Consider the following 22,056-nt stretch of genomic DNA (forward strand, 5'->3'; position numbering starts at 1 on the left):
CTCTCATATCACTCCACTATCACTCCACTATCACTCCACTCTATATACCTGTGGGAGCTAGCAAGGAGTCAGCCACACAGGAGGAAGCCCAGAGGGAAACTGTTTATTCTGCGGGCACGTAGCGCGTGCCCGCTGTTGCGGTAGTCGTCTTCTTCTCGGGTAGGTGTCCGCCGCAGATACTCCCCCGCCCAGACACAGCGGCAGCTGTGGTAATGCGAGCAGAAGAGCAGGTTGCATTGCAGCAGTAGCGGGAGCTGTGCAGGGCGCTTGTGCAGGCGGGTGGGAGGTTCCGAAAGGTGGTGTCGCAGAAAGGTGGTGATGACGCAGCATGAAGTGGTCCAGGAAGGCAGTGGATGGATGTGGATGAGTGGCATGAGAGGCCCTTGGCGATGTGCGCCAGAAGGTATGCGGGGTTTGCGGGGCCGTGGAGTGAGGTTGGAGGCCGTGTTGGCTGCGCGTGGGTGGCGTTGTTCGCCGCGCTGGTGAGCTGCCGAGACGTCGGCTGCAGGCAGGGTGACGTCGGCTGCCGTGACGAGCGCGACCGCTCGGCGAGCACGAGGCTCTGGTGTCACGGCCGGCAGGTTATGGTAATGCGGGGTGTCTTGCGTGCGTACCTTCCAAGATAGCGTCTAGGCCTGATGACGTGGAGCTGACGACGATGGCTGCCGAAGGTGGAATTTGCGCATGGTGGTGGTGTGCCGTGCGGCGAGTGACCTCTGTTGCCGGGTGGAAAAGGCAGCTTCCTCCTGGGAATGACGTTGAGTGGGCCTGGGAAGCTCGGTGCAGAAGATGGAGAATTCAGGGTGGTAAGAAGGCCGAATAGTCCGAGGTGTTCGAATGTTCGGGCCACCAACTGTGGGAGCTAGCAAGGAGTCAGCCACAACAAAACAAACGACGTTTTTCTTTGTGTGTGTGCATAGATCATGTTACCCCCGACATGAAACAAAGTAAACAACGGGAATTAGCCGAACCAGGCTACATTTACGGACAAACACGAACACGCAAACCTCCAACGCCCAAGTATCAATAGGTGATCGGTACATTCTAAGAATCATGGTAAGGCTCCACTAGTCCGTGTCTACGCTAGCAGACGCCGCGTACTGCGCCAACGTGAAATAGGCCCTCGGATTAGCTTGCAAAGCAGGTAAAAGCGGTAGTAAAAACGCCGCCTATGATATAAATTACGATGTGCCTTTCTATATGTGCACGAGTCAAAATAATACTGGGAAACACTAGTAGAAAGACAGAGAAAAGGAATGAAGCATGCGATATTTTATTTAATCATTAATTTTAATTTTATCATCATTGATTTTATTTTATATTTAAACATTAAATTTCTTGAAAGAAATAATTTCTTCTACCCTTTGCAACATGGATTCAGGAAAAACTTCTCTTGTGAAACGCAGCTGGCTTGTTTTGTTCATGATATTCTTTCTCATGCAGACACTAACTCTAGAACGGACGCTGCATCCATAGATTTCCGAAAAGCATTCGACATGGTCCCACATAACAAACTTCTCTATAAGCTCTCCATTCTAAATCTGGATTATCATGTTCTCCGGTGGATAGAATCATTTCTTACAAAACGGTCGCTCTTTGTTTCGTGTAACAATTTCCACTCTCCCGAAATCCCAGTAACATCCGGCATACCACAGGGCTCTGTTCTCGGACCTCTGCTGTTCCTCATCTATACAAATGACTTACCTTGGCCTAACATCAACCGTCCGACTCTTTGCAGACGATTGCGTCATTTATCGTAAAATCGCTTCTCCTCTGGACCACTCAACATTACAAAAAGAATTAACGCTAATACAAGAATGGAGCGCAGTATGGCAAATGCCCTTGAACATCGACAAATGTAATATTGTCTCCTTCACACGTCAACGACTCTGCACCCTTCCCCCATTTTCATACACAATCGATGACTTCATTCTGCCACGAGCACAAATATCTTGGCATTCATCTTTCAGCAAACATGGCATAGAATACACACATTGACTACATAATCTCGAACGCTAATCGTTCACTTGGCTTTATCCGTCGAACATTGAAGCAGGCACCTCTTCACTTCAAACATTTAGCATAACTCACTCTCACTCGCCCAAAACTGGAATACGCCTCCGCAATATGGGATCCCGCCCAAACATCCCTCATTGATAATCTTGAACGCATCCAAAACAGGGCAACACGATTCACATTCAACAATTACTACACCACAGCATCAGTATCTGTACTGAAAGCTGAGCTTAACCTCTCGACCATAGCACATCGTCGTACCATTTCAAAGTTCTCCCTCTTTCATCGATTTTTCCATACCATTCCCACAGATCAATCCCCAGTCGTTCGTGCCGATATCATATTCCCCCGTCTAGACCATACTAATAAAATCACGCGTCTTCACTGTAACACAAACGCATTCTCCAAGTCATTCTTTTGTTCCACCATAGTCATTTGGAATGATCTACCAGGACATATAGCCACCACTCACGACCACCAGTCATTTTTGAACATGATACGTCCACTAAACTGATTTTTTGTTTGTTTTTTGCTTTTCTCTTTTAGATTACTTGCAAATTGTATTAAGTATGTTCGGGTTGTTCATTGGTGTACTAACTCCTTTGTATTACGTCCTCTTTTTCTTATCTTTTCTTTTACTTTCTCTTTCATCATGCAAGTGTTCAGTATTTTATTTATATCTTATATACTGCATTTATGTTTCTCAATTGTAACTGTATGTATACTGTAACTGTAACTGTTTTTCCCACCCCCCATGTAATGCCCGACGAATATGAACGACCGCAATATGATCGCTAAAGTAATCAACGACGACGCACTTTTGCAGTTGTTTTATCGTGATAATTTGAGGGAGAAGCACCTTTCAGGGCGCATTGCAGCTAGTACGTACTAGACGAATTCCTGTCTTCATGCAGCTCCACCAGCAGGCTGACAAAAAAAAAAAAAGGGGGGGGGGGCAACAGGCCACAGCCACTTTGACACTGGAATATATTTACGGCGCTTGCCATGGCAGCGGGTGGCTGGCGTAGTACCTGTCGAAGCGTGCTAAAAGCGAGGTAAGAACTGCCAGAGGAAAATGTGAACACTGAAAGTTTTAGCTAATAAGGCCTGTGTGTGGCGCGGTATTACTTGTAAGCGTCCGTGGCGAGTGAGGTTATGAGCGGAAAGTGAAATAGCCGCGCATCTAGCACGTGGATGTACAGTGACGACGGACTACAGCATGGCTAGCTTCGTTTTGTGTGTTCGCATATTGCCAGAGCTAGAATGAGGGCGGTAAATGTGCGTTTCTTCCGAGTTTATCGAAAGTTTTATTACAGCCATTACAAGCTCACTAACCACGAAAGCCTCACGTACTACGAGTGTCAGTAGCTATGGCGTATACCCGAAACGAAGTGTGCCTCACAAATCCTAGAATTGTTGTTCGTCATCCACAACTTATTGCTGGGGTCCGCCCTCTTCACGGCAACGACCTACTACTTTTGACGTCCCGCATTCCATGGGGATCGGAACAGCTTGAACCTTTTGTGCGAAGAGTTTGTGCACCCATACGCGGAACAACCGCCCATTCCACCGGACAGAGGCTCCGAAAACAAGCGCGAAACAAGCAGCAACAGGCACTGGCGCAGCCAACACCAAGCCGGCCACCCAAGTCTCTGGACACGGAAGTGAGAAGTCACGTGGGCGCTGACGTCAGTTCCTTGAGAAATTACCGGTCACCTATTAAAGTCAGGAGAAAGTCCTGTTGTCGTGGTGTAGCGGTAGCATATATAAGGTCAATGTTCGAATCCTGGCGGCAGCACCTTTTTCGTGAGTCGCTTGATTTCATTGATTTCAAGAAACAGAGCCGAACAAGAAATGGGATAGGTTTTAACTTTATATAGATTTTAATGTGAAAAGAACCCCAGGTGGTCGAAATTATCCGCAGTCCTACTCTGCAGCAGGTGCAGCATGTCGCCACTCAAATAGGCTGACTCACCTTACGTGTAGATCTACTCCCATTGTGTTTTTAATACAAACGCTTTACTGAATAAGCAATGACTATTCAGTAGAGTATCACAAGTCGCCATTAACCTTTTCTCGTTTCTAACCTCAACGTGGTCCCAAACACCGCTCTATCAGGTATACGCACCATCTGTACTTGTTAATCGCTAAATCAACTGCTGCTAAAGTCAACAGGTCTAAGTAAGACACATAGAGCCAACCTTTCGGTGGAGGCCCCGCCTTCCAAATTTATACAAATACTATGTATTATGCAAAGAGGTAGTGTTACTGTATGTCCACAGGAGTTTAGGAAGAGGAAGGAAGGTGTGGCTGCGCATTGCTTTAGGTAGGCATCTTCGTTCTATGGAAGCTGCTGCGATAGGCGATGAAAGCATTCTGGAATCCGCTGTTATCGAGGCTGTTGTAAGATGTGGGCTGACACATCTTCGTCTTGGTATGAATCTCGTAATGTCCGTGTCGATCCCACGTTGAGTTCCTTACCTTCTCGCAGTGGGGCAAGACTTAAGTGTCACAACAGTGGCTGAGTCTCACACGCACGCAAGCTCATTCACACGGACGCTCGCGCGCGCACACACAGTATAGTTAGGGGGAAAAAATGGGGTGAATAATTCGTCACTCAACTGCTCAATGACAGATAGTCAATTTCAGCTGCATAAGGCGTTTTGAAAATCCAAGCAAGCGATGTCATACGGATTGCACCGTTTGACCTAAGCTGCTGCATAATGCCAGCCTGCTGCTTCTCAGCACATCCCAAGGCGATACAGCCCTGAGAACGGAATGACGGAAGAATGGATGCTGACAGGTACAGGAGGTACACCTACCTGCCTCATAAGTACCCGTATTTCGACTATTTCAGCTGCACGAGCGATACTTTTACCTACTCTATAGATTATCTGAAAACCTTGCAAACAACATGATTGGAGCAATTTTGTTTACAATATACCTATATCGTTGGTAGAATTGAATTGGATTGAAAAGAAAAATAACACGGATATTGTGGTTCCACGGATGTTGCACTCTACGATACCGATACCATACTGCAATAAGGTACCCACCTTACCTGTTGTGTGTACCTGCATAAGGTACACACAACACAAGCGTCACTCACAACTGACACTTTTTCCGCAATACACTTCAGTTGTGGGTGACGCTTGTGTGTGTACCTTATGTCCTCGTCTTTCGCGTCCGCAAATATTGCAGTCCCACAAACTAGCCCAACTTTCTGCACTTGGTCGATACCGATACAATAAAATGGTACTTCATTACATTAAACTGAAAGCGAATGTTGCTAGTCTCGTACAAACTTCTGAGCCTTGTAACAAAATGAGCGCAGTGATGAGAGAGCAGAGATCTAATTCCAGAATTGGCAATGCTCATCCTTCAAGCCTCCTTTTTGCATGTTGCTGTTCCTCGCAACGTCCAGGTAGTAGTAGGTCTCATTTTCGAACTTCTGCCACGTTTCTCCACCAAGATCTCGAGGGAATCTGCAGAGAAAGGTCAAGGCATTAATACGTCCGACATACGTATATTAAAGGGTTTTTTCCATCATGTCATTCAGACGTGAGCGGCAAGAAACCTGCTCAGCTCTTACGAGCTCGCCATGACGGGCAGAGGTCTTTGTTACACTGCGTTGTACCTGCCTTCGTTACATGGGATTGAAACTTGGGGTAGTTGGTACATACTTCAAAGGTACAACAGCGTCAAAACACAACACGGAACAGGAGACATCACAGAACGCTGAACCACAAACTGCGTTCTGTGGTGCTTCGTTCTCCGTGTTGTGTTTTGACGGTGTTTCACCTTTGAAGTGTCTTCGTTACATCATGTTCTGTGCGAAGGCTGCGATATGAATGAGATTGGGAAACTTTACAAACCTTATGATGTCCTACAGCACATGTGCCATATTATAATTGTTCATACACGAGTGCATCACTCACGTTGAAGGTAAGGAACTCACACTGACTTCCTTGCGAGTAAAGGTTTTGTACAAAACTACAAGGAGCGAACCACATTTATCTAGACTATTTTTCGCTGCGGTACCGGCCGGTTGGAGGTCGCTATTTGTCCAGCTGCGAGACAGATTCGCCCTGAAGCCGAATGCACAGCACAAGCGTTCCCGTGGGACAAAGCCGGCTCGTTCGCCTATCTGTTCTGTGGGAATTGAGTTTTCAGCTATGACTGGGATATATCTGCGTTGATTAGTTGCAAGCGTTTACAAATAATGAATATACGTCTTGCAATTTTGTTCTCATGTTTCGTCAACTGTGGTTGTAGTTGTTTGATTCGCCAGCTTTTTTTTTAAAGCAGGCCCACTTTCACGACCCATTATTCCATCCGCTCATCCCAAAGAGGTTGAGTGGGACTGCTGCTATGTGACTTAGAACCATTGATCGGTAAAAGAGGATGTCCTTCCAGGGGTCATTCTTAGCCGAACATTCTAACAACATGTAGCCTATGTAAAACAAGAGTAACAACAGCTACATACATGACGATGGGATGACGTATTTACATCTGGAATTAGGATAGCCTACTTCTGGGTGTACAAATCTCTACTACTGGTAGACGGAAATCTTAGAATGCTAAAAGTAAATATCATTTGCTATGTGCAGTCTCTAGAATGCTGCATAACGAATACGAATATCTACTCAGCCTGTCTGTAAATGCGAACACGTGGGGTTGTTCATTTTGATTCTAGGCTCATTCTGCTGCTGTGCCTTACCGCGTTCCTTTGCTTCTTTTGGGTAGAAGAACCCCATGACAACGAAAATCAGGCACTGTGGCGAATGTGGCATTTCGTTCGGATACACAGAAACTTTCGTATTGCTGAATTTAGCGTACTTGTAGAACATTGTTTGGCAACCTTCCGTTATTGCTTTCAAATGAGATCGAAGCGTCCTTGCTATTTCAATGAATTTTCTACAAGCTATATCCCTATTTACGTAAAAATGAATCTAGCAGCAGACCTCCTTGTCAAGCCTGTGTTACGTGATTTCCTGCTGCGCATAGAGGCTGCGATCCCACCGTTCAGAACATTAAGAGTCGCAAGCATTAGAACGCAAGGAAAGCCAAGTCCGTGAGTACAAGCGTTTCTTTGTTCTTGCTTGAAGACGCTGATGTCAACAAGGTGTCCACTGCAGGCTTTGCCTACCGCCCTAGCCACGAGCACACATTTCGTTCCACCATACCTGTCATAATAATTCCTATAATAATTACCTTGAGAAATATATCACCATCCTCTTTACCCCTTTCTCCCACCCATAGAAATTACGACCACTGAAGTGATAATGAAAAATGGCTAGGATGCAAGCGAGCTGGTGAAGATGATGCATAATGTAAAACCCCGAGACTGGGGAACACGAAGGGACAGACACAACACGAAGTCTCCGTGTTGACCGAAGACTTCGTGTTGTGTCTGTCCCTTCGTGTCCCCTAGTCTCCGGGATTCACATTATGCATCACTGAAGTGATGTTGATATGGAAGTGATTTCCGCATAATTGGCTGTACTGATCTGGTCTGCGAACCGAACCGTTATGAATATGATTCTGGTTGAAACGTTATTCTCGCTTTCAGAACCACAACTCATAGTGTGGCGTGAATTCGAACCGGAAACGTGAACATTTCGATTCCAGTCTCTACGCATGTTACGTGACATCGTTTCCATTAGGCTTCCGGCCAACAGCGTGCATGCGTGCGTAAACTTGCGTTGGAATAGATAAGATGAAGTTTGTGGGTAAAAGCACACGGAATTCATGACATGCGTGAAATGCATGGGGCTCCCCCTTCAGCCTGAATACATAGATGCCACATATAACCCCTCATCAAGACCTAATGCAAGCAGTTGTTTTTTTGGCTTCATGGCTTGCAGGTATTAAACCTGTGCATTGCCAACCCTGTTGAAAGCGCACGTTTCGGTACCTTTTTCGCGAAAATACTTTCTTACCCTGTTCTGCTGAACGTAGAAATAATGCGCATGAAGTTTGAAGCAGCTTGACTGTCCTTCTCTGTGAAGTTTGAAACCGTATTGTAGAGTGACCCCAGGCTGAAGACTATGTCGTCACCATGTGTGATCCGTACCCAATCAGGCCAGTCGTTGAAGGAAGGTTGATAAGCAAATCGGTAAAAGTATACAGAATTGTTGTTCACGGAAACCAACTTAGCGAATTGCAGTGTTGGACAGGATAATAAGAAGTCCCCAATGACATCACTGCCGGCATGCAGAGCTCCAAGGGTGTCGTCGTTTTGTACGAACTCGAAGTACCGTTGCATAATAGGTTTGATGTTCTTTGTCGTCTGGGACTTCAAGATAATCTTGACAAAAAACTGAACTTCTCCCTTGGTGATACTGTCGACCCTTGATAGATTTCGAACTGGTCCCAGAAGAGCATACAGGAAGAAATCTCCCTCATCTTCAGTTATTCCGGTCAAAAGTTCCACGTCACTCTGGATATAGTCCGCGTTTAGTTCAGGTATAAGCTCATCCCCAAATACAGGGAAGAATGCTTCCTTGCCCCCTGCGTGAATCTTTTCCGTCGCGTTGAGGATTTCATGAAAGTTGGCGGAACGCAAGCATTGCACTACTTCCTTTGGTGTTGCTTTCACGTTTTTCTCGTCGGATTCACACCCGAGGACTTTCGCTAGCTGACTCGCTCGTTCCATAGCCTCTCTCTTGTTGCTGAACAGAATTGATGTGAACGGACTTCCACTCTGCATGACGGCACGTTTGAACAGGCCTCGAGACAAAGGCGACAACAAATGCAGCCCCACGCTTACAGATCCTGCGCTCTCTCCCATCAGGGTTACCAGTTCCGGATTCCCGCCGAAGAATCCAATATTGGCACGGACCCAACGAAGGGCCAGGTTCTGGTCATACAAGCCCACATTACCTGGTGCATCTTCAGTGCCAACGTTCAAGAATCCGAATGCTCCAACTCTATAAGCGATGGCAACGGTAACTACGTCTTCACGGGCTGTGAGCTCTGACGTGTTTAAAACTTCCATAGCGATTCCCCCGTAGGAGAAAGCCCCTCCATGTATGTAGACAATAACGGGCTTGAGGAGTTCTTGAGCCTCAGCTTGAGGAATTGGAGAATAAATGTTCAGGTACAAGCAGTCTTCTGATGAGACGTTCTGATGCGGTACGTTGAAGAACCTGTTGACGTAGACAGCTGATTGTGGACAGAACTTGGGTTGAGTAGTGGCGTTGTAAATACCATCCCATTTGCGAGCGCTAATTGGTTTTTGGAATCGGAGTTCACCAAGGGGTGGCTCAGCAAATGGAATGCCCAAGAATGCACGGACTTTGCCATGATGTGTGATCACGTGAGACCCTCGAACGTCGCCGTTTGTTGTGTGTATGACAGGATCTGTATCCGCAACGCCGCCGACTGAAGTAAGCAGGAGAAACACGAGTAACGTATCCAGTATGATCTGTAAGACAAAACGGCACCAAATTTACACTAAAGAAATAAATGTATAACAAAAGAGAGACTAGCGAAGGTAATAGATAAGTGTACTAGAAAATGAAGGAAAAGACACTGGCAACAAAGTTCATATTCTCATTTTTAGACAATCCTTGCAGCTCACCCACTGCTGACTGCTTCCGTAACGTGCAGCGCATATCATATACAGGAATCAGCGTGGTGCTGGCTACCCTTTGTGGCTACTTTTGGTGGCGATCCATAAATGAGCTTATGGATATCTTGGCTCATCGCCTGATTAACTAAGTACACAAAAGACAACATAAAGACATGGTCATGCAGAAAGCGCAGTAATAACGGTGTTTCGCTCTGATCTGAAACCTAAGTTACTTACGCGTATTGCTGAGACATTAACATGATTAATTACTTAACTATCAGAGCAGATCCTTACTGTAACAATGATCCATCTACTTCACATTTCTAAATATATAAAATGATCAAGAGCCAGCCACAAAAGCATGACGAGTAAAGATTTCCTGCTTTCTGGAAGAGTCTCTATTAAATATGTAAAATTTCTAGGGTTTTACAAAAGTGCTACGACGTCAGATAACACTGGAAATCGAAACTTTGTCGGCCATCTTGGCTATGTCAGACTTTGCGTAGGTCTATGTATATAGCAGGCGTCAAAGATGACTGAAGGGCGGCGTTTTCCAACAAATGACCACGAGGTGTTTGAAAAATGATTTGAACGTGTTGCGGCATCTGTTGGATGACACGTTTGAAAGCCTGCGTGCGTCGGCGGCGCTGCTTCGTCTCGCCAGCAGAGCAAGTCGTACAGCTTCGCTGTCGAAGCATACTTTGCCATCATCGGTGCCAAAGAACACCTGCGATTCCCAGGCACGTGAATAGCACCACAGTTGTATTTGCGAGAATCGTGTTCACAACAACAACAGATACCAGACATTTAGCATGCAGAGTGGCTTGATCCGTGTGTGTGCCTGTTGCACGCTCAGTGGACAGGCGGTTAGAAATACGCGCAGTTAGAAATCATGGTCTGTTTGTAGAACACACGCACCGCTCCATCCCATGCAAACACAGAAACAGGAATCAGCCAATACCAGTTCTCGACGCAACGTTTTATACCTTTAGTGTACGGCGGACAACTACTGTGGAGTAGCTGGAACAAAGTGTCACTGAAAGCTACTTCGACCTTGGTTGAAATATTTATCAGTACGATGTAAAGCGTATACTTTGAGTGCATCATTTACTTTGTTAAATTAGTCGATATACTGAATGCTTCTCTGCAGTCATAGTGGGAATGGGTACTTCAATACCTCGTTTATTCTGCGAAGGATTAAGGAAATTGAATATGTTTGTGTGATACAGTAGAATATTCAGAAGAACATCCTACCCTGGTTTGAATTTTTTTACTTACAAATGTAAAAAAATATACACAGAATATGAATTTTTAATTTTTGTCAATGCTGTTTTCACAGGTATCGCATTGTCTACGCAAAAGCTACATGCTATCGAAGCCACTGCTTCCATATGTCCATATGCATATATCATCAGCATACAAGCTGATGTTGACGCTCCGTGGTAGAAGAGATGGTAGAGCAGTCATAACGACATTGAAGAGGAGTGGGCCAATGATCTCGCCCTGTGGAACACCTGCTGTTGTGCTGTAATGAACGATTCACCATCGAAGTAATCACAAAGACAGTCCTACCACGTAGATACTTGGCTATCCATCTGAGAGCTCGCCCAGTAACGTTCAGAGAGAACAGCCCATGGAGTACATGACCGTACACCGCGCTCAATATCAAGGAAAGCCGCCACGGTTAGTAGACTTTCAGATCTAGCCTGTTTCGCGTGGGTTACCACATTGTACAACGAGCTCTCCTGAAGCCTGCCTGCGCGGGGTGTAGGTGCTCCGGGGACTCCAGAAGTCAGTCAAGGCGGCTCGATATTCCTCTTTACATTACTTTGCCCACGCATCTCGGTAATGGGACAAGCCATCTCTCTTGGTGACTTTCCGGGTTTCAAAACTGGGATAACACGAGTCGTTTTCCATACGCCGGGCACGACGCCAGTTCTCCAGGAGTCATTAAGAAAACACAGCAGTTTTTCAAGAAAGAAAATGTTAGTAAAATAATAAGTACATTTTTTTTATTAGTACAGTACTTCTTGTGGTGCCCAGATCACCACAGGCCTGCAATAGGAGAATCGAGGTCGCAAAGAAACGAAAATAAGTTTTGTGCTACAAAGTTACACGACACAGCCGGCGCCAGACCCAAACACAAATGCCCAAAGCGCATGTCCAAAAGCATTACGAGCACCGTATACCACGTTTGCATGTTAGGTGAAATTTGAAATAACATTTGCAGCATATGAGGCAGTTTTAGCCCTCGACTAGGGTGTCCTTTCCACCTTCACATCATCGTTGTCCCAGCGCCTTACGAATAAATAAATAAATAAATAATAATAAAAAACGTTAAACCGTTTGCTAAACCTGTTCGGAGCAGTACTTTTCATAATTTCTGGTTCAGGTTCAGTTCCAAGATGGCAAAAAATAGTGGTTCGGTTCGGTCCCAATTTGGTGAAAAATAGTTGTTCAGTGCCGGTTTCAGGTTGGTTTCGGTTATGGTTAGACACTTTGCATGGAAAGATAGAGATAGCTCAAAATCAGCAATGGAGTAAACAAATGTTCACTGTTGGGCTTGAGGGTGCGTTGGTCATTTCGCTCTGTCTTTTCCCAAACTGAGATTCGTGTGCACGTACACTGCATATCTTCGTCCGCGTACCTTCGCGAACCAGTTTGATATACCCATTTCCAAACTGACACCAGTTTCGTCGCATCACGCAGATATGCAGCGGATGCCCCGTAGGGCACTGGGAAAGCCGGGCGACACTCTATAGTATTTGGAGACTGCTCGCCTTTTGACTGGTGCCGACAATTCGCACTCCCTAAAATGTAACCACGCGTCTTCCCGTGCGGACGAACCACTTTGTTAACGTTCGCAATACTTGCAGACTGCTAGTCATTTGCCTTTCCAAACTGACGCCGGTTTCGTCACATGACGCAGATGCCTGTTAGGACTGCTCGCCTGTTGTGCAGTTTGATATACTCACTTCCAAACTAACACCAGTTTCGTCGCATCACGCAGATATGCAGCGGATGCCCCGTAGGGCACTGGGAAAGCCGGGCGACACTCTATAGTATTTGGAGACTGCTCGCCTTTTGACTGGTGCCGACAATTCGCACTCCCTAAAATGTAACCACGCGTCTTCCCGTGCGGACGAACCACTTTGTTAACGTTCGCAATACTTGCAGACTGCTAGTCATTTGCCTTTCCAAACTGACGCCGGTTTCGTCACATGACGCAGATGCCTGTTAGGACTGCTCGCCTGTTGTGCAGTTTGATATACTCACTTCCAAACTAACACCAGTTTCGTCGCATCACGCAGATATGCAGCGGATGCCCCGTAGGGCACTGGGAAAGCCGGGCGACACTCTATAGTATTTGGAGACTGCTCGCCTTTTGACTGGTGCCGACAATTCGCACTCCCTAAAATGTAACCACGCGTCTTCCCGTGCGGACGAACCACTTTGTTAACGTTCGCAATACTTGCAGACTGCTAGTCATTTGCCTTTCCAAACTGACGCCGGTTTCGTCACATGACGCAGATGCCTGTTAGGACTGCTCGCCTGTTGTGCAGTTTGATATACTCACTTCCAAACTAACACCAGTTTCGTCGCATCACGCAGATATGCAGCGGATGCCCCGTAGGGCACTGGGAAAGCCGGGCGACACTCTATAGTATTTGGAGACTGCTCGCCTTTTGACTGGTGCCGACAATTCGCACTCCCTAAAATGTAACCACGCGTCTTCCCGTGCGGACGAACCACTTTGTTAACGTTCGCAATACTTGCAGACTGCTAGTCATTTGCCTTTCCAAACTGACGCCGGTTTCGTCACATGACGCAGATGCCTGTTAGGACTGCTCGCCTGTTGTGCAGTTTGATATACTCACTTCCAAACTAACACCAGTTTCGTCGCATCACGCAGATATGCAGCGGATGCCCCGTAAGATACTAAGGCAAGCATTACGACACTCTGGCCCGGATTCTCGGTTCGCCCTCAGTGTTAAGCGCACTCGAAGGGGCCCTTCTGTCCATGCTTCGTGAATGGACGAAAGGGTCCCTACGCGTGCACTTAACCCTCAGGGCGGAGCGAGAATCCGGGCCTCTATAGTGTTCGCAGACTGTTTGCCTTTTGCGAGGAGCTGACGATTCGCACGCGTTCGTGAAATGTAACCAAGCGTTGTCCCGCGGAATAACCACTTTGCGAAAGTTCTCAATACTTGCAGAGAAACGCGCAAAATTAAGTACCATTCGAAAATGACGATGGTGATTTTTCGCTGCTTCGCACTTCTGAAAACGAAACCGGAACTGAGAATACGCAATGAGATGATACCGGGAAAGAAATTGTCCGGAAATATTTAAATGTTTTCCAGTTAGGGCAACAACGAATGAATGGGAAAAATTCTCTTTTGGAATTTTCATGTTTTTTTTTTTTCGAGCCTGTACATCAGTGTAGTCCTAGGCACTACGCAATCCACACTAACTATTCATGTCATTTTCTATACGCTTAATTATTTTTGCCGCGATGGTTGCACGAATTCGAAATTGCCCTGTGTATTTCCCACGAACGAGTAAATTAGAGAAGATAATCAAGAATGTGCGTCACTACCTTTCTCAAAGATATGTGAACAGGAACGTTAATTGCGCCATCTCAGCTACTGATGTGATGCGAATGCACAATTGACTCTTCCCTCAGGGGAGGTCGGTCTTTGTAGAGAAAGTTGGTCAGATCATACAGGAAGACGCCGTGCGATACCGAGCAGACTTAAGCTATCCGTATCACGTGGTCATACAAGGTCAGCAACGAAACACTCCGATAATCAACTGAAGGCAGAGCGATACAGGTGCTAATGGCTTCCAATTACGTTGTGATATATGGCGGTATGGTGGCATGGAATTGTGGCCACGGTGCTGCAGATTTTCTCGTATCGTCACTTATGTCTGTGCTCTACCTGTATTACAATACCTAACATATCCACCAAGATAAATACGACAGAAAGTAGACAAGGCTTTTGCGACGAACACCTACAGAGTGCGCAGTGCTTGTAATGTGTGTAATGTGCTGAACCCTTACTCGAACCCTAATGCAGAATTAGCATATCTATGAACAGAAATAAATAAATAAAATAACATAACGCGTTGGTATCACACGCGAGCACAACGCGTAATGCTATCTGAACTGCATGAGATCACTTCGCTGTAGGGGCTCGAAATATTAATAAACGACAAACAAACTTTGACTTCAGTAGTTTAGAAGTTCTTTCTAATGTTGATTCAGACTAACCTCTCCGTATTTCCTCTTCTGTTTCAAATCAAATTGAATTTGAATTTTCGTTGACAAGTGAAACTAAGATAAGTTGACCATAGCCGACCTCTCGCAACCTATGTCCAACCTTCAAAAGTGCAGCATTAAGTAATGAAATATTATAAAAAACAAACAAAAAAAACGACGATGTGCTGCTCAGCGTAGAACACTTAATTCCCCCTAGACACACAAGTACACATACCAAAATGAGTGAGCCACATGATGCTCACTCTTCTCCAAGACGCATAGGATGGTACGAGTTTCGTAATGAAAACGGAAAACAAGCTAAATTTAAAACTGAAATGGCGTATGGTAGGTTAGTACCATCAGACGACTACAATATGACAAAGGCACAAAGTATCAAATAAAAAGGTAAAACATGCATAGGAAGAACTCCGATTACAACCCTGAACAAGCAGAACAATGTATATTTTGAACTCACCATTGTAACGTGCAGTACCAACACTACACCGACCAGAAAGTGACGGCGTACACAGGAATGCACTAGAGCTTCGTTTTGCTTCTGCCGTAGCTATTCTGTTCGCTGCTAGACTGTCCTTCAAGAACGTGCGTCATTAAAATTCTGAAATATATGTGAACAGGAACGTTAATAGCGCCATCTCAGCGACCGATGTCCGAATACACAATTGACTCTTCCCTTAGGGGAGGCCGGTCAACTTCCTCTACAGAAATGTAGAGGAAGTCGGTTAGGAAGACACCGTGCGATATTGAGCAGAATTAAAGGAGTTGGGACACTTTCATACATGCGGTTCATTACATCATGGGCGCATTGTATAGCACGCAAGAATACTGAGGAAAAATAATTATTCTTCTACAGGTAGTAGTTAGCGAGATACAAGCCCTCGAACACACTCCCGAGCAAGCGATGATGATGATGATGGCGGTTGCCCCTTTGTAACGGCAGACGTCAGAAACCTCAGAGTTGCCATTGGCAGCCGTAAGCACGTGACTACTCACGCGCTGCCTCACTTGCGGCATCGAAAGCTGTGATGTCAGAGCCGCACGAGTTTCGTTATTCGCGGTGTCCATCTTCTCCTCTTCTATTACCCCTTCGCTGTGAAACTTTCAATGCAGGTCCAGATCTGTGCAAAGAGCCGTCTCTCACGTTCATCTGGGACAACCTAGGATGACCTGTCGCATACGCTTTAAGCTATCCGCATCACGTGGTCATTCAAGGTCAGCAACGAAACACCCCGATAATCAACTGAATGCAGAGCGCTATAGGCGCTAAGGGCGTCCAATTAAGTTGTGATGTATGGTGGTATTGCGGCATGGAATTGTGGCGGCGGTGCTGCAGATTTTCTCATATCTTCACTCATGTCTGTGCTCTACCCGTATTACAATACCTAGCATATCCAGCAAGAAAAATACGACAGAAAGTAGACAAGGCTTTTGTGACGAACGCCTACAGAGTGCGCAGTGCTTGTAACGTGTGTAACGTGCTCAACCCTTACCCGATACCTAATACAGGGCTAGCATATCTATGAACAGAAAAAAATAAAAGAATAAACAAATTAACGCGTTGCTATCACACGCCACGACAACGCGCGTTATGCTATCTGAAGTGCATATCATGAGACCATGAGAGGTAACCATGAGAGAGACAATCCATTGTAGGTGCCCGAAATACCAACAAACGATAAACAAGCTTTGACATCAGTAGTTTAGAAGGTGTTTCTAATGCAGAGTCAGACTAACCTCTTTATGTTTTATCTTCTGTTTCAAATCAAATCGATTCTTTCGTTGTCAAGTGAAACGAAGATAAGTTGACCATAGCGACCTACGGCCAACCTTTATAAGTGCAGCATTAAGTCATGAAAGATAAAAAGAAAAAAGAAAAAAGACGATATGCTGCTCAGCGTAGAGCACTTAATGTGATATACTTTTCTAATTGAAATTTCCTTCTAGGCACACAAGTACACATACCAGAAGAAAATGCGTGCGCCACATGATGCTGATTGTGCTCCGAGACGCATAAACATGTTCTAGTTTCGTAACGAAGACGGAAAACAAGCTAAATTGAAAACTGAAATGCGTATAGTAGGTAAGTACCATTAGACGTCTACAATACTACAAAATCACAAAGGACCAAATAAAAAGTTAAAACACGTATAGGAAGAAGTCCCATTACAACCCTGATGAACAACAAGGAGAACAATGTAAATAATGAACTCACAATTGTAAAGTGCAGTACCAGCACTAACATCGACCAGAAAGAGTCGGCGTACGCAGGAGTGCAAGAGAGCTCCGTTTTGCTTCTGCCGTAGCTATTCTGTCCGCTGCTGTACCGTCATAGCTTCACTGCTTGTCTCGACGTTTGCTTGCACGTCGTGTGTCCTTCCCAGCCTTGACATCCTTCGCCGTCCCCTTTCGCACCACTGCTTCTAACAGCTCTTGCGTTTTGGACAACGACGTGTTACACGCGCCTCCTGCACTGATAAGACCAAAGCTCGTATTATATGCTTCGCCGAACGCGCCTTCCTTAACCACTGTGACCATTTACAATGAGTAGTTTCTAAGATGACTGGATCTGCGGCGGGCTCAAAGCAAGAAGGCAGGATAGCCGCCATTACTTTCGCTTTCGAACTGCACCGCTGCAGATGCGGACGCCCGGTTTACAGAGTCTACTGTCAACAATTGCGCACAATTAAGGTGTGAGTAATGACGGTTGCCGTCGAGACACAATGAGCGTAAAGACGCATTTATATTTGAACTTTGTGAATATTTTGGCATGTTCAAAACAGCGAAGAAAAGGTGCGTGTGGGCTTCTAATTTATTCGCACTCTTTCCTGCGCAATTAGTGGTCGACTGCGGGTTAGTTGATCCTATCGTGATAATCGCACTTGCCTAAAGAACGTTAACCTTTACACGCTTGGGCTTCACAGCTACAATGGTTGAGCAACGTGTTTTTGTGGACAACGTAAACATCATGCAGGGCTCGCTCAATTTGCTCTCGAGTTCATGAAAGGCTACTCACGAAGACCAAGCGCAGTCTCTTTACGGGATTGACCTGCTGCGTAGTGAGCACATTGCCATGTCTTCTCGGACTTTCTATACTACACGACACTTCGCATGCTAATAGACGAATTGACAACTCAACGATTGGCGTGAAGTGTCATTATTGCAGTATCCAGTTTCTACAACAAATTACAACGATATTGCTTATACAGATAACAGTGAAAAAAAGAAAAGAAAAGAAATCGATTAAACAAGAGCAGTATGGTAACCACGTACAGAGAAACCATATTCGTGTTCAAGCCAGGAACGACATTGCCGGTACATCTCTTTCTCCGTATATTTCACCAACAGAAGGCAACCTAGTGTGTGAAACGTTACATGTAGAGTTTTTTCGGGTCATATTTACTGGCTACAAAAGTTATTTTTATATGCAAATATCATAAGAATATATTATAAAGTTAGATTTCAGCGCCCGAGATGCTGTTCTTAGGTTCAACACGACTATAAACTGTTTGGGAGGTTGCGAAACACAGGGTCACCAAACGTGCCGTTTTTGCCAAAACGGTTCTGTCTCACACGGTTCTGATAATGAAAAGATGGCTAAGAGGCAAGCGAGCTGGTGAAGTTGATGCATAATGTAAAACCCCGAGACTAGGGAACACGAAGGGATAAACACAACAAGAAGTCTCAACTTCTTGAGACTTCGTGTTGTGTCTGTCCCTTCGTGTTTCCTAGTCTCTATAGGTTATACATCATGCATCAACTGCTCTGGTGCAGAGGTGGGAAATAATGCATTACAATGTAATGCATTACCGGTACTGCATTACTTTTGAGTAATGAGTAATGGTAATGAATTACATTTTGCCAGCAAGTAATGAGTAATGGTAATGCATTACATTTCGACTGAGTAATGCAGGGTATCTCATTACTGTCGTCGAATGTTCATTGCGCCACGTAAAGGTTGGGAACATCCAGGGTTTTTTTCAACCCGCCTTTAACAATGAGCTCAGGGCAACAAAGAAAGAGAAGGGCCCAGCCTGGGGAATTCTGCAAGGGTTCAACAGTCGGCGGCGCGTCCACATGATGATATGGTGGCTATTCCCTATCTTTAAAAAAAGAAGGAAGAAAACTCATGCATGTTCGAGGATTATATGCCTTAAAAGGTAAATGTAATGCCAGAATGATGCCATTACTTCATTAAAGTAATGGCTTTACTAATGCATTACTAACCTCGAAAAAGTAATGAGTAATGTAATGCATTAGTTTTTCATAAAAGTAATGAGTAATGTAATGCATTAGTTTTTCATAAAAGTAATGAGTAATGGTAATGCATTACAAAACAAAAGTAATTTCCCCACCTCTGCTCCGGTGTCTCTGGTTTACACGCCCTCTCGTCTTTCAGAGCCAAGCAAAGCGTTAGTTCCCTTTTAGCGGATGGCGAATAGTTTCCGAAAGTGTATGGACAGAAGACAACGAAAGGGAAACAACTTTTACTTCTCATAGGCGTAGCATTTTTCAATAAACATACAATCAAAATATTTTCTTCAATGGAATGCATATTAGTCCTGCATTTGCGAGTATTATTCGTAACATCCACGAGCAACTTTTTTCTGCGCGTACATTTTTTGTTGCTGTATTTAGCGTGATTGAGGAATCTCGTCTGGCAATATTCCGTCATTGTTTGGAAACGTCAAAGAAACGTACGCGCGTTCTTAACAAAACTCTTCAGAACGACTTTGCCGTTTTACATTCAACTGATTCTAGCAGCATAGTCTTCCGTCAAACTTGCGGCACGAGATTTTCTGTTGCGCATGGAGGCCTCAGTGAAATCTCTCAGCGCATCACGAGTCAGCATTGGAACGTGAAGAAAGCCAAGGCCGTGAGTCCAAGCGTTTTTTTCGTACTTGATGCCAACAAGATGGAAGCTGCAGAGCAGCAACCATAGGCTATGTGTGTTAGTTGCCTTTTTCTATGTTTGCACAGAGCTCTATCTACCCGCCCCCACTTATATATATATATATATATATATAAGTGAAATAATAAGACGTGGACTACAGATTACAGGAACGTTAAAAAAAACTAATTTATTTAATGGACAATTTAACACATAGATTAAAAAAAAAGAATGGTCTTTTTTTAATCTATGTGTTAAATTGCACATGATATAAATTAGTTTTTTTAACGGTCCTGTAATCTGTAGTCCACGTGTTATTATTTCACATTTATTCAACTTCGTAGCCGTCTGATATATTAACCTATTTGTCCTATATATATATATATATATATATATAAAGATGAAGTCACTGTACAGGGTGTTTCTGTTTAGCTGCAACAAATTTTCATCAAAAGAGGTGTTGCCTTAGGACGCTTTTACTTTTGTCGTTGGATTACTCGACGGGGCTGCTACTAGGAAACCGTTTTTTTTCTCAATTAGGGCTAATTAGCAGAAATATTTAAATCAACCTTTTAATTATCGACTTTAGGGAGCACATTGCAATTCCGGTATTAAAGCCTGATCTCCACATGATCCGCTCGACGTACTGATGAAGCACAAAAGGAATCGCAGCGCCCGCTACAGACCTGTGACGTCAATAACTGCGCCCTTACTTAACGTCACAGAAAGACGTCATACAAGGTTCAGGCAAACCCTTATCGCGGCATGCTTCATGATCTTCGTTCTCTTTTTCTTTTTTGCATTCATGGAGCTTTGCGCATCACCATACATATCGGCGCTTATCTATCGGTGATGGGCAAGGGCCGTGTCCAGAAGAATGAAAGGGATGATACGGCGAGCGAAGCAAGAAGGAAAAGGAAGAAGAAAGCACAATAAAGAAGAAAAGAAAGCAAACAAGAAAAACAACCCAAAGATGGTGGAACATACCACGATAACAGTATGCCTACATCGCGTATCACATGACGTTAACGATGACACATGACGCAGAGATATCCACCTCACTTCGCTCCTTTGCCGATCACTTGCGTTTTGCAGCAGGCGGCTGAGGTGGAATAGTTAGGTCCGTAGCGCGTGCTAAGATGACTTTTGTGCTTCATCAGTAGTTCAAGCGGATCATGTGGGGATCAGGCTTTAATCTCGCGATTGCAGTGTGCTCCGTTAAGTCAATAATTAAAATATTAAAATATCTCTGTTAATTAGTCCCCTAATTGAGAAAAAACACGGTTTTCTAGTAGCATCCCCGTCAAGTAATCTAGCGAGAAAAGTAAAAGCGTCCTAAGGCAACTCCGCTCTTTATGAAACTTTGTTGTAGCTAAAAAGAAGAACCCTGCAAAGTGCGCTGTGAGCTTCAGGAGCGTTTTCGTAATATCGAAACGATATAATGTCGTCGCATACTAAACACGACATCCTTTTTCACTGAGAAATGAACGTGAGGAAAATGAGCACAAATTATACTTCATTGTTCATGCCGCAACAGGCGTCTGGTGCGGGACGCTTGTTATCAACAATCTGCGCGGAAACTTCAATGTCATCAACAGCCCTGTAATAATGTTAGAAACAGCTGAGAGAGAATGGCAGCTGCAAGCTACATGCAAGCACTGCATGAAATACCTCTGGCTGGGTTTGGCGCTATATATTGTCACGCAAACAGTGACACCGGTCCGACGTATATCAGTGGAAGTGCTCGTGGCAGTACTACACGAATGTCAGTATCAGTTCCCGTTACAGCGCGGGGAATACTGAGGCGGAAGAACTGATGCTTCTGGGGGCAAAAAATAGACGAAAATAAGGAAGGGAAGAACGAATATGAGGGACGATACTCACGACGACCGTCCTCGCGTGAGTGCTGGTGCTTACATGTAGCGTTGTCGCTTCTGACTCGCTCTAGCCAGAGCAGGAAGGATAGCCGTCTAGACACCTCTGCCATTTATCCTCTTTCGCTACTCACGTAAATAGTGATGAAGGACAAGGAAAGTTTACCCTGCTTTGTCATCATGGAACTTTAATATGTTATCCGTGACCACGTACAGTCTTTTACGTTCACAAATACATATACGGAAATGATTTATTGCGTATACGCAGCAAAAAGACGCGGACGAAGAATGACGACAAGGACGACTGCTACGGAGAGGAGAAGGGGCGTCGGAAGCTCAGGTCATAAGGGCCTTGCCCCCCCCCCCCCCCTTCTTCCATGCATAAATATTCGGCAGGGTACCTGATATTCTCTTATATGGCATG

General features: G+C 44.9%; 1 protein-coding gene across 4 annotated transcripts; it reads right to left on the bottom strand.

Moving 5' to 3' along the window:
• Positions 1-832: 832 nt before the first annotated feature.
• Positions 833-21,731, bottom strand: LOC135385713 (cholinesterase-like). Of its 4 annotated transcripts, XR_010420481.1 has the most exons (6): positions 21,643-21,731; positions 17,083-17,340; positions 15,328-15,468; positions 7,959-9,445; positions 5,318-5,501; positions 833-862 (listed from the first exon to the last, which is right to left on the bottom strand). XR_010420481.1 is itself a non-coding variant. In XM_064615188.1 (5 exons), the coding sequence occupies exons 3-5, from the start codon at positions 15,328-15,330 to the stop codon at positions 5,369-5,371; spliced, it is 1,623 nt and encodes a 540-aa protein (XP_064471258.1). In that variant the 5' UTR covers positions 15,331-15,468; positions 17,083-17,340; positions 21,643-21,731; the 3' UTR covers positions 3,877-5,368. The 4 variants fall into 4 exon arrangements, 3 of the variants coding, with proteins under 3 accessions (XP_064471258.1, XP_064471260.1, XP_064471259.1); XM_064615188.1 differs by lacking the exon at positions 833-862 and having other exon boundaries at positions 3,877-5,501; XM_064615190.1 differs by lacking the exon at positions 833-862 and having other exon boundaries at positions 3,877-5,501; positions 21,676-21,727.
• Positions 21,732-22,056: the final 325 nt, after the last annotated feature.

The sequence above is a fragment of the Ornithodoros turicata genome, chromosome 2 (assembly GCF_037126465.1).
Source record: "Ornithodoros turicata isolate Travis chromosome 2, ASM3712646v1, whole genome shotgun sequence".
Classification (NCBI taxonomy): domain Eukaryota; kingdom Metazoa; phylum Arthropoda; class Arachnida; order Ixodida; family Argasidae; genus Ornithodoros; species Ornithodoros turicata.

Coding starts and splice junctions, on each gene's coding strand:
- LOC135385713 (XM_064615188.1), bottom strand. Junction 5,502..7,958: donor TCTACGTTCAGCAGAACAGG/GTAAGAAAGTAT, acceptor CTTTCTCTGCAG/ATTCCCTCGAGATCTTGGTG.